Source organism: Pinus tabuliformis, chromosome 6, assembly GCF_031772625.1.
Source record: "Pinus tabuliformis cultivar Carrire ecotype Pingquan chromosome 6, CPIR1, whole genome shotgun sequence".
Classification (NCBI taxonomy): domain Eukaryota; kingdom Viridiplantae; phylum Streptophyta; class Pinopsida; order Pinales; family Pinaceae; genus Pinus; species Pinus tabuliformis.
Window position 1 is genome coordinate 9361568 of NC_142292.1, and position 16737 is coordinate 9378304.

The 16737-nt window shown below is 41.2% G+C and overlaps 1 protein-coding gene across 3 annotated transcripts in view; it reads left to right on the top strand.

The window, feature by feature from the left end:
- Positions 1 to 16737, top strand: part of LOC149256955 (putative uridine nucleosidase 2) — a 115557-nt gene that overhangs the window by 37206 nt on the left and 61614 nt on the right. For 2 of the 3 annotated variants that reach the window (XM_089413295.1, XM_089413288.1), the window contains exons 2-5: positions 6610 to 6725; positions 7003 to 7062; positions 7331 to 7516; positions 7645 to 7758. In XM_089413295.1, the coding sequence (XP_089269421.1) occupies positions 6610 to 6725; positions 7003 to 7062; positions 7331 to 7516; positions 7645 to 7758 (476 nt within the window). The remainder of the gene's footprint in view (positions 1 to 6609; positions 6726 to 7002; positions 7063 to 7330; positions 7517 to 7644; positions 7759 to 16737) is intronic. The other variant, XM_089413293.1, reaches the window with a different exon arrangement.

Here is a 16737-nt window from a genome sequence, read left to right on the forward strand (position 1 = left end):
GACGCTGATGATGATAGTTGTACGACATCGACACGTCGATCAGGCGCTATTCCTTTTGCGAAAAAAGGGGTGTATTGCTATGGCTCATTGACACGTAGTGGTCAACACTGCTGTCCCATTGAACATTGTAACACTATATCTGATATCATCTTGCAGTCCCATGCATTTTAGTAGTGCTATGTAGCCTACTGTCCCATTTACTTTGCTGCACTAGTTAGTAGCACCATATAGCCCAGCTGTCCTATAGCCCTGCTGTCCACAACACTGCTGTTCCAATGTTGCCTTTGCTGCTGCTTATATGGTGACTGGTTAAGGCATTTGGCAGCCCTTACACGCCCAGCTATCCGTCCACAAACAGTAGCATATTGCTTCTATTCTCCTCGGCCTGGTTGCTTTCTTATGGTGCACTTAACCATCTTGTCCCCACGCTGTCCCTATAGCCTCCACGCTGTCCCTTTGATCCTTCATGCTGCGGCTAAGGCTTTGCTGTCCACACAGCCCTTCACACTGTCTAGAGCAACCTCCAGATTGTCCCTTTGACCCTTCACATCAGCGTCCTCCTCCTTGAGCTGCATTAGGATAGCTTCGTTAGCGCTGTCTTTAGGTCTTAGTGAGGGCTGCCTTTAGGTATGCGTTAGTAAGGACCAACGTATAGGTTTAGGGCTCCTCCTTGATAGCATTAAGGCTTTTCTTTGTGACTGCGTCCTCTAGATTAGGGCAACGTATTTCTTCTTGAAAGTGGCTAGGGTAGCTTCTTATCCTCCAACTTCTAGGGCTTCCACTCCTAGATTTCTCTTCCACTAAACCCCAAGACAAGTGGAGAGAAATCAAGATAGAAGTGTGGGAGAAATGACTCTCAAGTCATCTCATTTTATACTAAAATGTTGAGCACCTGTGGGGTTTATTTGGTTGCTGGCCGACCTTGACGAATTATCTTATAAAACAAATAAATTTATAACTCCATGAATACTTATCGGAATGGGATGATCTTTAGATCAATCCTACACCTCTCGATGAGGGAGATCCAAGAAAAATATCAGCTGCCATAAATAAGATGACCCACATGGAGTTTGGCCCTAGTTGCCAATTTTAACATCAACAAAATGATTCGTTGGGCCTTTGGGGAGGCCTAATGAAGTCCGAGGGGTGCCATGATGTAGAAATGGATTCCAAACATAGTGGACAAAGGGTTGGCCCCTTGTTTTCTAAACAAGAACCCATGGTGCTCCCAAGTGGGTGTGGGATCACAAGGACATCCTCATGGGTCTCCAAATGGATCGAAAATGCCTATGGACCATCTGTAAGGGCTAGGATGATGACATAAGCCCTCATGACATAAGCCCTCTACAGTGGGAGACATCCTCGGGAACCTGGAACATTTGACAAGTCTATGGTGCAAGTGTGGAGCCGACTGGTCATAGTGAACTAGGTGCATGATCCTCATCCAAAAGGTTGAACACAAGCAATCAATGAGCATTGCTGGGGATCCATGAAGTAATCTCTGCTATGGTGGAGATCGATGGCTCTCAAAGCTCACCCTGCAAGTGCCCATGTGGCCCTATGGATGGCTAGGGCGCCGTATAGGGAGACCAAGCCCCAAATGGAGACCCACCTGCAATCTTGCATAAGATCCAATGCGTCCCCTTGCCCTCCAATACAACAAATCATCAGAATAATTAGGTAAATGAGCTTACAAGTCATGGAACCAATGGGGCACTTCATGTTTGCATGCCCTTCCATAGTGGGATTTGGTATGTGCAAATGTCTCTAAGCCCAATAAAGGGGGTTAATCAAGGACACTATTAGGTGGTTTCAACCTTTATAGGGGGTGAGATGTCCATGGTACATCCCTCAAGTGGTAGGTGGCAAATTGTATAGTAATGGAATAGAGTGGGGATAAGGGGAGTCATTTAGACCACATGTCACGGTGCAAGGTTAGCTATAATGAGGGAAGCCCACACTTGGGTATATGAGTGGAGGAGGGAGCAAATCATGGTACATGAGTTACCCCGATGTTTGTTTATTCCACCTTTCTTCATATGCCTTTTGCCTTTGATTGTTTTTTCTTCATAACTACTCAAGGCTCTAGGGGATGAGAGCGTGATGTGTAATATATAGCAATGGATACCCATTTAAGGTGGGGTAGTTCATCGCGCACCAGGGTTTGGGACAATCATGGGTTCCTTAATGATGGAGGGGGCTCATCTAGCGCCCATAGGAACCAGGGTGATGGCCATGGATAACGGGTAGAGCTCATATTTGGCTTTTGCCCACGTGCTAAATTTGTATGTCCCGACCATCTTTTGCATTTTGTGGTACATTTCCTGTTGAGAGTGGCCAAATTATGCTTTTTCTTTTCCTTTTTAGCTACATCAACCTCCGGGGCATCGTTCTAGGCCCGACCCAAGGTGTGGGCAAAGGGAAGGGGATGCTAACCCTATGTGGACCCAGATGGGGAAAATGATTAATGGGGTCCAAATGAGCGGAAGGGGGCGATGTATATGGTGTCAGGAAGCAGGACCACACAACCAAAATCGGGATTTCCCATTCAGTGAACCCTAAAGCTAGTGGCCAGTAAAGGGGATCCCACGAGACTAGGATACAAGGCTAAATACCAAATTGGGTGGACGAAACAAGAGCATAGGTCTGGCCCACTCTTTCTGCCAAATCCCCCCACCAATCCATGCCACAAAGCACCCAAGAAAGTAAACAAAATTACTCAACCAAACCAATGAAAAATCATACCTTTGGGGTCAAGAGGCCCACCTTCAAACATGTATTCATAACATATGGGTGAGGGAACACATGACTAGCTCAGGCGGTGGAGAAAATGGCACATCGAAGTATCTGGTGGGTGCAAAGGGCTGTTGATTGAGGACCATCCATAGAAATTTTTTCTCCTATGCATACTACCCACAAGTGGTGGGTAACATTTGGCTCCAACTGAGACGTGAGCTCTCAGAATAGTGTGCAAATCTACCTCAGACAGGAGGTCATGAGAACACCAACAATCTCTTGGTACCGCAGATCTGTTACCTGCACATTATAAAAAACCAAGCACACGGGGCAACATGTTTTTGTGGTGTCTTATAATCATCCATGCTTAGTATTAGGGCATATAAATCAACAAGAAAGATATTTTTTTTTTTTTTTTTTATTGCAAGTTTAATCTAAATGCAGCTAATCTACCATGATAATATCATATGACGTTAGTTCTAATGTGAAAAATCAGCATGCAATGCATCCTTCCCTAACATGCATATAGTAAGGCTAATACTACGTGTAATCATAAAGCCAACACAATCAACATATCATCATATCAATATACATATGCCTGCTAGTATGATTACTAATGTAGCAAATCCCAAAGTGAATGCAAACACAATCATGTGGAGGATGAAGCGGGTGGGAGGTGGGAAAATATGATCTCCATTCGAGGTAAAAGGAAGCCCTAGGAGAAGGAAAATAAGTCAATCTAGAAGTGCGGGGCTTTCCCTCTAAGTACACAATGGTGGAATGAATGATCACTTTCAAGAACTTCTTATCATAGTCATTGTTTATAATATTAGGCTTTGTAGGTGCCACAAGGTCATGATGGGAGGAGAAAGGAGACTTGAAACACAGAAGGGGACAACAAATCGGTTGCTCAATGGAGTGATTGTATTCACAAACCTGAGGGTATGAGGGGGAAGGAGGGGTGCATCTAGTGGATGTTTCTTCCTTAACATTATACCTTGGAAGGTAAAAGGGCCCATGGTCACTGGAGATCATATGAAAAAGGGTGAGGGAATCACTTGTGGAAGACTCATAACGATGAATAAGAGAAAAAGGCAAAGGGGAGGGTGAAGTGCTATATTCAACGAGTTTTTCTTCCTCAAAATCATAATCTAAATGCTCAAGTGATTTGAACATGGGATCAGAAGGAGGGCAGGCAGGAGAAAAGGCCTTATCAATTTCATCATCATTAGTATTAGAGATAGGGTCTCCCCTAAAAGGAGAATCAATCATCTCCAACTATCGCTTTTCTTGCAAGGGAAAATGATAATTCTCCTTCCCAAAGGTATTGATGGATATGTCATCATAAACATTGCTCGAGAGAAAGGGAAGACCAATCTCAACCTCATCCTCCTTGTCAGTGTCATAAATGGGAGCACAATCAAATTGGGAAGCAACGATTTCCCATTTCCCTTTTTCAATACGGATGTAATCTGCAATGTCAACTTCCAAGGGGCTAATGGGACCACCTTCCCCAAGGTTCTCTGAAGGAGAGTCCTTAGGAGTAATATCCTTGAGAAAGGTAAGGCTAGCCTCAACTTCACTTTTCATAGACTCATCCTCCTCAACACGTGTTCTCAAAATCATCTTTTTCATCATGTGGACATAAGGAGGACTCATGTTCCTGCTCATTATTTAGATTCTCAAGGTCCTCTCCAACCTCTTCATCTTCATGGTCATCCTAATCATTCAATTGATCACATTCTACGGGGCTTTGTGATTGACTATAATATTTTTTATTGATAAGGTCAGTCAAAATGTTAAAAGCACAAGTTTGGCTAGCAAATTCAAAGAGATGACTAGGATCCTTCTCATAGGCACACATTATTGCATAGAGTTGTTTTTGTGTTGTCCCATGAAACCTAAGCATGAATTCTTTATCCACGTTCTCCAACAAATCTTGACAAAGCTCGCCATATTGGTCCACATATTTTTGTAGTTCCCGAAGGTCTTGATCATTGATTTTTTCAAATGGAGAGCCAAGGATAATTTCATTTTGACAATCATCCAATTTTCATGATTTTGCATATTATGATTAAAATGGAGTCACCAGGGTGAATCAAAATACCTTGATTGATGCTTGCTTCACCCTACAAGCATTAACTTTGAAGTTTAATGAAGAACTAGGGCTTTGTTCTTCTAATGGAGTCGCCAAATGATATATCAATAATGTTGTATGGAGAACAAGGCACACGTCTCATGTCCAGGCAACGACTCCAAAAATGTTACCGCTCAAACTAGCAGGGGTCCTAGGAGGGGATCATATGGAGCAACTACTAGGTCAAGGGCAACAATGGAGCGATAACCTATTGTCACCTCGGCTAAGGATCCCTACTCTTTATGGACTTGCACCGATGGGAGGAGACGTGATATGAGAGGAATCACGATAATGGATATATCAATGAAATGATGAAAGGTGATTCCCAAGGCCTATTCATAAGAGAGACTCAATTATATTGCCTGCTTGCTTTGGAAGCAAGGTGATGGGCTCTATAGGAAGGGCCAAGAAGATCCTTAGGGCTAGGCTTTGAGAGTATGCTTTGTAAAGATGGTTCCTAGAACTAGAGATCTTTATGGAGACTTGCCTTTTATGTGATCTTTGTGAAATTGGCGTTAATAGGTTGTGGAACCTCATGAGGCCAAGTAGGCCCAAAACTACATCAAGGGTAAGGAGTTGATCAACCGAGGAGGGGTTGACCTAATTTTGGAAGAGATGAGGATCAATGAACAAATATTCTTGAAATAAAGTGCAATGATCCAAATGAGGTCACTAGCCAAGGGAAACCTAGGGCAAGAGACAATCCTTGGGCTAGGGCTTGCAATATCTAGAGATCTCACCATCAGAATTTCGTGAAATTTGGAGGGCCTCTAGAGGACACACTAGCGCAATTGTGGGCCAGAGATCGAATTCTTTTGATGCCTAAATCATAAGAAAAGTGATGCCCTAGGTGACCTATGGAGGTTAGGCCTAGAAAAAGAGGGGAAGGTGAGAAGAATAAGCTTTGAAAGAGATCACCTATGGAGGATTGGTGCCTTGTCCTTTGGGAGATATGGAGTCAAGGAGAATTTATGGTTTGGAAAGAGTTCACTCAATCAAGGAGGCCTTCAAACAACTTCACATGGCATTAGCGCATGAGAGCTGCTGCTTCAAGGTCTTTATACTTCGATTTGCAATAATTGATGGCTTATCGAGATTTATTTAATCACAAATTATCTCTACATGGCCCATGACATGATGCAACGCTATAAAAGGTCACAATTTCCACTAATTTGTAAAGAAAAGCTGTAAATTTCACAGTTGTATAGCGAAAATCCTAGCAACATTCGTGTGACAGTAAATAACAAAAATAAGCATGAAAAGAACACTTACATGTTCAAAGAGTATATCCAATCATCAAATTATGCCAATAATGAAGCTCCAAGATGAGAGAGATATCCAAATATCAAAATTCATCCATAACATCCAGATTCCAAACTCATCCTCCAAAAGGGATAGCGAAAATATCATAAGAGATACTAATCCAATCCAAGTGATGATGAACGAGAGAGAATGCCTCTTCTATTTATACAATCCTCCAAGGGATTCTAATGGCCTCATTTTAAGTATACTAGTGTGCAATATCAGTCTTTTGGGTGTCATGATATTGTATTGGCTTTTCTTTACCTTGCTTTATTTAAGTTCACGCTATTGTTGCTTTACTTCTAGCTTAAATGCGCAATTGTGCAATATATTTTGTGTTATGATTCTGTGATGGCTGATCTGACCAAAGACAGTTTCAATCATGAATAATTCATCACTGTATTCTGGTTATATGACATTATAAATCTATACAGATGATGCCATGGCAATCTTATTGGCTCTTCAGTCTCCAGAGGTTGATGTTATTGGTCTCACTACAATTTATGGAAATGTCCGTACAACTTTGGCAACAACAAATGCCCTTCATCTGGTATGTAGTCATTTGGGATTTTGCAGTGAATACCCTTGGTGAAGTTCTCATAGGGTATGAGCTTTGTGTAAATTGTTCTGTTCATTTCGTTCTTGTCTTGTCTGTTGTTTGATTCTTCATTCTTCATGCAAATTTGAAAATGTAAGCAGAGAAATAATTGGGATCATTCTCAAGTTCTCATCTGCCCATGTTGAATATGATAAATACGCATTAAGTTTCCTCAGTTCTGCATGTTCATAGAGTCTTACTCTGATAATATTTCATTTCAAAATTCTAGTTGGAAGTTGCAGGGAGAGAAGATATCCCTGTCGCAGAAGGTTCACACACATCAATCAAGGTTTGAAGTTGTCTTATTTCCCCTAGAAAGTCTTAAAAAGTTTTAGAGACAATCATTTTATTGTGGATATTTAAAAGTGTGTTTTCTATTAAATTAGCATTTGCAGCTATTCATGAATTCCAATCGATACCTGGCTTTTGCAATGATTCATTGTAGAGGCTTTCTGGAATTTTGTATAGCATGATCAAGAAGATTGGAGTTATTATTATATATTCTTTAAGCCTTTACAAGTAGATGCCTGACTTTTGCTTATATATTTGTCAAATAGGAAGTTCCAAAGCTGCGAACTGCAGCTTTTGCCCATGGTTCTGATGGCCTTGGGGAGACCAATATTGACCCACCAAAAGGGAAGCCAATTTCACAATCAGCATCAGGTTTTCTCGTTGAGAAAGCGAATAAATTCCCTGGAGAAGTGACAGTGGTTGCATTGGGGCCACTCACAAACATAGCGTTGGTCAGTTTCTAATGTCTCTTCTAGATCTGGACTAATTTTTTTTTTTCATATAGCTTGGTGTAATTACCCATACATTTACTTTTACTTTGCATGCTCTTCATACCAAACATATCCCCTGGTTGTTGCAGGCAATAAAATCAAATCCTGACTTTCCGCAGAAAATAAGGCAGATTATTATTCTTGGGGGAGCATTTTCAGTGAATGGAAATGTTAACCCTGCTACGGAAGCAAATGTACGCATTGTATGCACTCTGTAAATTAAGGTTTGGTTTGGTGTACTTCACTTGATATAGAATATGAATAAATTGCTGCAAAAGGCACCCTTCACTCTACCTAGTTATGGTTTCCTTAGAATTTAATCTATAGTTTTACTATTCTTCTTAGAGATCCATATTCTTGGAGGCTGTATAAAAGAATTTGTGCAGCATAAGTTTGTCTTTTTGTATCTAGACTTCATAGTTTTTGATACTTAGCATTTTGCAGATTATGTCCTACTCTAAGTAATAAATTTTCCGATCAAAAAAACCATATTTATTGTTCCTTATGACTATGAAAAAGAGATACATTCATTTAATGACAAACTTGGATACCTTGCAATATATACAAACTTATGTGCCCCAAGGGTTAGCTCAATCGGTTGAACCATTCGCTGAAGGCATGTTGCTGATGGGGAGGCCATAGGTCAGAGGTTGAAATCCAGTTGAGTCCCTCAGGGTTACCTATGACCTATGGCCTATGGTCTCCCCTATGGTTCCATCCTGATATTCTGAGAAAGAGGGGGCAACCTGAGATAGGATAATTTTGTCAATGTCTAACTAATGACCACTGAAATAGGTCAATGGGACTGCCAAATAAATTGATGTCAATACAAAGTGGGAGCTCCAAAATGGTTCCTATTAAAAGGTAAGATGCAGAAAATGAGGCGCTGATATAAGCTAAAGCACAGGAACTAAAACTCCAGAAGTGGAGAGCAGATCTGAAGGATGTACAATATGCAGGGTCCAAAATCTGGAATGCTTTTTCCAAAATACAAACTTATGTATCTGAAGTTTTTTTAATATCTGGGGTGTAGTGGAGTACCTCAAACATGGCGCCTACAGAATCTTTAAAACAGTTTTAATTTAAATCCATTGTGAGTGATAAATATGCTGAGTTTACAGGTCATTTATGCAAGGATGATTTTAAACTTCTTCAAATACAACTTTATTTTAGTAGGAGTCAAAAGAAGGAAGGCCTTGAAAGATCTCAAATGCCATCATAATGAAGCTGGGGTTGATGAATGGTCCTTCAAATGGTACACTACACTCAGAAAGAGAAATCTCTCCTGGAAGCATTGAAGGAGGTGTAGGATTAAGTGAGGTAGCAGGCTTCTCAAGAAAGTTCCAATGGTGTGATGGTTCCTCATGTTCCTCAACACTCCATAGGAAAATGGCCAAATCCATAAAGATATCAACTCAAACATTCTTGGTGTTTAATTCAAAGAAAGAAGAGCTTGCTTACTATGATAGTCATTGGTGGATCTCCTTAGTCAATGCTGCACTCAAGGCTTTCATGAGTGTCTAGAAAAATTGATTTTGAATTGGAGAGTAGGAAGCTCTATTCCAACATCTAAGCAGATTTCAAACATTAGAAATCGACTTATTTCGCCTTCAATGAGACGAAAAGGCATAGGACATGGTCCCTCACAAGGATATTCATAAAAACGTGGATGGCAGCTGTGATGTTAAAGGTAAACTCTCAAGTTCTTGCAAGAACTTTAAAACAACTTTGCTATCCATGTGCACTAGACATCAGTGTAATTGAGTAAATGATCTTACAAACCATGGAACCAAGTGGACACTTCATAGTGGCATTCCCTTCCATAATGGGCTTTGGAGTGTACAGGGGCCTCCAAGTTCAAGAAGAAGGTTAATCAAGGACCCTATTAAGTGGTTTCAACCTCTAAGGGAGTCACAGGTCCATGGTACATCCATCATATGGCTGGTGTCATGTGACATAATGATGGAACAGAGTGGGGGCATTAGGGAGAGGCTCCAAGCCACATGCCATGGTACAAAGGTAGCTTTGATGAGGGAATCCCACAGTTGGGTGTATAGATGTAGGAGGGAGCAATTGTGGTACATGAAGCCATTTTGCCAAAAAAACGTCATCTAGGGCCTCAAAACGACTCTGGAAATTTAGGACCCGAAGAACTGCCAAAAATTGTAAACTGTACTACAATTAAGGAAACTGAAAAACTCAAAGAGACAGTGGTGGGGGTCCAAGTGGGATAGGCGGGTGGCCACCAACGTCCACTTGGATCATATGCCGCCGGTCATGGCACCCGGTCCTATGGTGAAAAATAATAGGGGGCGAAGCAAAAGGGGCTAAAGGCCAATATCGGAATCCCGTGATTTCGTAACGTTCTAGCCTTAATAAAGTTATGATATGCGGGGCTTCGAGATCCCAATGCAGAGGTGTATGAAGCTTCCGGTCACAACACCCGGTCCCATGGTGTAAAACAATAAGGGGCGAAGCAAAAGGGGCTAAAAGCCAATCAAAATCTCGCGATTTCGTAATGTCACCAAAATAAAAGTTACAACAAAGAGGTGTATGAAGGATGAATGAGCCGACAACTAAGAGTAAATTCGTTCAGGAGAGTTGGTTGCTGGAATAAATAGTGACTGTAAAGATCGCTGAGTCAAGGGTGATGAAGACCACGATTTTCAGAGAAGAGTGTTGGGCTTGTCTCCAATTGAAGTAAGCTACCTCCGATCTCCTGTGCACGCCTCATTGAATTGAATGAAGATCAGACCTTCAGGGATAGGAGATTGATTACAGAAAGAACAAAGTCATGCTGGAATACATTCTGAGCATTACGATCAAATGAATAAGCATGGAGAGCCTCGTTGGAGTGTGAAGGTTGAATGAGTATTTATTTCTCAGCATGGAAACTCTTAGGAGCCCACTCCCAATGTTTAATGTGGCAGAAGAGATCAGACAGTTTGATGCAACAACAACATGGAAAAACATGTAGGAGTACTCTTGGGCAGCGTGAATGGTAGGTTAATGGTCAACAGAGAGAGCATCGTTCCTAGAACTGTAGAGGAACAAAACAGAGGGCCATAGTTGAGGAAAGTGGGGTATACAGTATTGTTTTGCGAGTTGAAGAGTGCGAAGTGGAGTATGCAAAAGTGGTGCGAATGGCCCTAATGTTTAAACTAAGACAAAGTGTTGCTGAGCGCTGTGATTTGCGCTGAAGGAGCAGCAAGGAGCACAGTTCAAAGGAGAACTACGGTGGGTCAGATTTGTATATATATTTTGCCTTGTTTTCAGTTCGAAAATTGTACGAAAGGTAGAACAATGGCTAGAGTAAGTGGTGGTTTGCATTCATAAGAGGTTGGTGCCTCTTGGCAAGTAGGTGTTTGCTATCTTAAGGGTGTTGGTGCCTCCTGCGAATGGGTGCTCACAAACAAATTGATGTAATTAAGTAGATTCTTAATTTACATCATAATAACAAACAAATTGGTGGTTTTTTCTCTTTGGGTTTCCATGTAAAAATACCTGTGTCAACATGTGTATGTTGCTCATGTGATGGTTCGTATGTACATGTAAATGCCTTATCTTGCTAATCATATGTATTGTGTATGAAAGCTCTCACAAGTAACTGACCGTAGTGAAAAGAGTTAAAGACTTATTCATAATTTTTTATAAATAACCCCACTATTATTGATTCACGCCCCTTCTTAGTAATTCCTTATTCCAACAATTGGTATCAGAGCCAAGTTCCTTTAGGAACAGTCTAACCACTGGAAGGTAGATCCATAAGGAATTATGTCTAGGCAAGAGAGTCAAGAGGCTTACTCAAGTAGAATACTAGTCTTTGCTGGGACAAACTATGCCTTTTGGAAAGTAAGAATTAAAGCTTATCTTATGTCCCTAGGAGTAGATGTTTGGACCTCCGTACTAGTAGATTATGATGTCCCTGATGTTCCTCCCACTGATGTAGATGGTAAAAAGTTCTATGGAAATAATGTTAAAGCCAAGAATGCCATTCTCTTTGGCCTTAGTAAATCTAAACTTGTAAAGGTTATGCATTGCAAGTCTGCCAAGGAAGTATTGGTGAAGCTCAGTCAGAGTCATGAACGAAATGATAAAGTCAAGCAGGCCAAACTTCAAACCTTCAGAATGAGGTTTGAAAGCTTAAAAATGAATGAAGAAGAAAGTATAGCATAATACTTCCTCAAAGTTTGATGAAGTAACCAATATGATTAGAGGACTCGGTGAAGAGGTCAAAGAAGATATAATTGTTCAAAAGGTCTTAAGGTCTCTACCCATGAGATTTAATGCCAAAGTCTCTGCCATTGAAGAGATGGTTGACTTAAAGAATCTCAAGATGGATCAACTACTTGGTACTCTCACAACCTATGAGATGAGAGTAGGAAAAGAGAAGTCTGAACCCAGGGAGGCAACGTTCAAAGTGTCCAAGAAGGATAAGGAGCACAAAGACCATCAAAGTTTCTCTAGCTACGAATCTGATCAAGAGCTGGTTCAATTTGCCAGGAAACTAAAGCGTGGCTCTGAAAAGTATAAAGTGAAGCTGCCCTTTAAACGCTTTGACTGTGAAAGAGTTGGACATTTTTTCGTCCAAATGGCCTTACAAGTAAAGGACAAAAAATGAAAATGATAAAAATTTAGAAACAAATCTCAAAAACATCAGAAGAAGTTCTTTAAGGAAAAGGGGCTCTACTCCAAAGAGGATAGCTCAACACCAGATTCAGACAACGAGAACTCTTCAGAAAACAATTCAAACGATCTATTGTTGATTTTTGAGTAACTTGGGAGGTACTCCAAGCCCTAGGGTTCGGGGTTTGGAGGTTGGAGCACCACAAGAGTCACTTGTGGGCTTGGAACCTAAGGTTGGGGTTTTGCACCCATCTTGATTGGGCCAAAACCATGGAGATATTTTGATTTGTGATGGATGAGGATGATAGTGCACATCGAGATGAATCTGACGCATCGAAAATCACCCGATTCCGAGTTGTGGTTTAAGAGAAATGAATTTTTGAAGTATATGATTAGGTTTTACACATGTATGGTCAAGTCGGCCCAATGATTAGAAGGCTAATAACAATTGTACAAGCCCATGTGGACGTCCAAATGAAACCCTCATTAAATGATATATATATGAGGTGTGTGAGATCATTTCTCACATCCAAAGTGAGAAACACAACACAAGAAGAGCTCGTTGAAGGAAGAAGACCTATTTTGTTTTGGTTGCAGGCAAAGGAGGCTAACCAACGAGGAAGAGAGAGCCTGTTATGGCTGTTTGGGTCACTGAATTACTGTGCAAGAGGGCCGAGGAGCAGTTGTCAAGGTCTGGAATGATTTGGGGCATGTTTATGGGTGGAATGTCCTCTAAAGAGGTTGTTGCAGGTGTGTGGAGGAATTTTGAAGCCCGCTGCAGTGATTAAAGGAGGGGCCAAGGTTTGTTTGAGGGCTAGATCAACCCATAATTGCAGTGTATTAGCACGACCTCTCAAAGAAGGACAACCACAATTGTGAGGAGGATTTTGGGCGTGTGTTGAGGGTAGAACATGATTGTTATCTTGCTCTAGCTAGGCCAAAATCAATCAGCAGAGGACAGGCCCTAAATCAGTGAGCAGAGGTATGTATATTGATGCATTCTTGTAGGTGTTGGATCTTTGTTTGTCGATCAGTTTGATTAGCAGCCCGTGGGAGCTGTGTGTTGAGGTTGACTTGGGCAGTTGGAGACCTCAACTAGGAGCAGATCTTGCAGTGATTGGATTGGGTGCCATTGGAATGGTGGAGGGCAGCGTGTTGGCTACCCAAAGTAGCCCGCGACTAGTAATCATAAAGAGAGTTTGACCACTGAAGTTTGGGTGAAGTTGTTGAGCCTATATGTAGCTCTTTGATGAATGAAAGGGGCTACTAGAAGGCATATTGGAGCTCAAGCGTTGGCCAACCTAGAAGAGCAGTTTGGATTAGCCCGTGTTCATTGTAGCAGAAGCGACTTGCAACAATTATAGGTTCCAGCGCTCCTGGAGACTGTATGTGTTGTCTCTTGATGGACTAAGGGGCAGCTAGAGAGCAGAACGAAAGCGAAGGATCGTTAGGACAAGATACGCCATAGAGGCTGCAATGAGATTTTCATTGCATCTTGTATTCCGTAGGCTATTGTAGTATTTAGATTGGTTTAATATAACGAAGATTGGGTTGTATGTATTTGTACAATATTTTGTAAAACGTTGTCTATACTTGTGCATATGTGATTTACTGCTTTATATTGTTCTGCTGTGCAAAGTAGTTTTGTTGAGATTATTGGTTTGGTAGCTTAAGAGATTCTAAGGTTCTATCCTAGACCCAAGATCGTGGAAATTCAACATTTATTAATGGCATTTGATGCAGACTTCGAGAAACAAAATATTACTAACTTTAAAGAGGAGGAAGAAGAAGTAGGAGTAGTGGAGTTTGAAGGGGAACTCATCAGTGCTCTTGATAATTTAAAAGAAGGCCAAGAAAAAGAACAGGTAGCTAAAAGAACAACTTCAACGCGCTGAAGAAGGTATGTACAACTCAGACAATAAGGAGTTTTTTTAATCAAAAAGAAAAAGTTGAAGAAGCCATTAAAAGCAAAGATAGTTTAGCCCTTCTAATTGAAGAAAAAAAAGGAACATGTGAGAAACTAGAAGAAGAGAACAAGCATTTAAAACAAGAGTTGTTCAAGGTAAAGAGGGAATCAATCGCAAAAATAGGCAGAGATGAAATTTTGTCCTTGAAAGTCAAATTAGAAGTTAAGCGAAAGGAAGAATTTATTCATGATTTGATTCATTAATGGGAAGAAAACAGTCAGAGTCTCGAGGCAGAGGTCGTCTCCCTGGGAATGAATCTTGAGAGAGTGGAGACCGCGAAAGGTATAAATGGAAAATTTGCAAAAGGAACAAGAAATCTAGATCAAATTCTAAATAGTCAAAAGTCTTCAAGAAACAAAACAGGCCTGGGATACTCTAGATCACAGGAATCATCTATGGGAAAGATAAACTTCAAGTCTGCAGGATTTGAGGAATCATAGCGCAATGCAAAGATGTATCAAGAAAGAATCAATGAAGACAAAAGGATAGAAAGGCAAAGAGGATATCTTCACTGGAATATTAACTCCACCCACCCCAATAAATCAATCAGCCAGACAACAGAAGTACCTTCATGCACAAACTCATGAACCTTCCAACAATAGGTACACTTATTTATTTTATGGTTATTCTTATAAATGTCACATCTTTGGACATAAGGTTGTTGATTGTAGAAGGATCAAAGTTGAAAGAGATGAAAATCCCATATACAATAAGTATTAGAATTTTAGATCTCAAAACTCTCCTCTTAGAGATCGAAATGCCTTCTCTCCCCTATTAATTGATGATGAATGTTTTAAATGTAATAATTTTGGGCACAAGGCAAGTGAGTGCAGAAGTAAGTTTGAGTACCCATCTAAGTCCCAAAATACTTGGCAACGAACTTTTCAAAAGGATAAGGAGATTTGGAAATGAAAAAATAAAAAGAGCATGAAATGTGGACTTGCTCTATCAGCACTGTTACCCACCATTTTTTCAGTAATATCCCTAGGATAAATTTTTCTCCAAGATGGTCCTCAACTGGCAACCAATAGCCCTTTGCAGCCACCAACTAGCTCATTGTGCCATTTTCTTCACCACCTGAGCCAACCATGTGGTCCCTTGCCCATCTGCCATGATCGTATGTTTGAAGGTGGGCCTCCTGAATCTAAAGGTATGCCTTGTCATTTGGAAATTGAGTATTGTAGTTTGCTTATCATGGACACTTCTAAGCATGGATTAATGGGGGGATTCGGTGGAAAGAATGGGCTAGGTTTGTGCTTCTGTCCCCTAGACCTCTTCTAAGAATTAACCTTGGATTCTATTCTCGTGGGATCTCTTTCACTGACCATTTGGTTCTAGGGATGGTATTTCACGGGAAACCCTGATTTTGGTTGCGTGGTCTCGCTCCCTTATCTGCTTATATTACCCTCTTTCCATTCATTATTACCTCATCCATCATTTTTCTCGCCTGGTTCCACATTCCTCTATTGGGTCCACATAGGGTTAGCTTGCCCCTTCCCCTTGCCCACACCTTGGGTCATGGCCTGGAATGAAGCTCAAAGGTTGATGCAACTGAAAAGAAAGTTAAAAGCATATATGGCCATTAAAATATGGATGGGACAAAAACATTTAGCATGTGGGAAAAAGGAAATACACGAGCTCTACCCCATCGTCATGGTCATTGCCCTGGTTCCTACAGGTTCTATGAACCTTCTTCATCATATAGAAATCCATGATTGTCCCAACCCCTAGTGGGCGACGAACCGCCCCACCTTCAAAGGGGGAATTCACTGCTATATCTTATACATTATGCTCTAACCCCTTGAGGCCCGAGCAATTAATCAAAGAAAATTATAAACGGGCAAAAGGCATAAAAGAAGGGTGGGAAAATCAAGGCTGGGGTGCCTCATGTATCATAATTGCTCCCTTCTATATATTATAAACCCATGTGTGGGCTTCCCTATTATTAGCTACCCTTGTACCCTAGCATGTGACCCAGGGTTGCCCCTTCTCATTCCCTACTTCATTCACCTATCTGCCACATGCCACCACCTTTTGACGGATGTACCTTAACTATATTATCCCCTTTAAAAGTAGAAACCACCTAATAGGGTACTTGGTTAACTCCATTTGGAGTTTAGGAGACATTGGCACATCTCGAAGCCCATTATGGAAGGGCAGGCCATTATGAAGTTCCCACTTATGGTCCATGATTAGGTAAGCTCATTTACTCTATTTCTCTAATGACTTATTGGATTGGAAGGCTAGGGGACACATTGGATCTTATGCAGGATTGCAGATGGTTTCCATCTTGGGTTTGGTCTCCCTATACGAGGTCCTAATTCTCCAGGGGCTACATTGGCACATGTAGGGTGAGCGTTGAGAGCCATGGGTCTCCACAGTAGCAGATTGCACTCCATGATCCCCATAGCGATTCAAAGATTGCTCACAGTTCACTTGTTGGACGAGGAGGATGCACCTGATCCATCATGCAAGCCGGCCCCAGATATACACCATACACTTGGCAGATGATCCAGGACTTGCACGATGATCGGGTATCTCCTACACCGTCATCCTAGCCTTTGCATGCGATCTACAAGCATCTTCGAT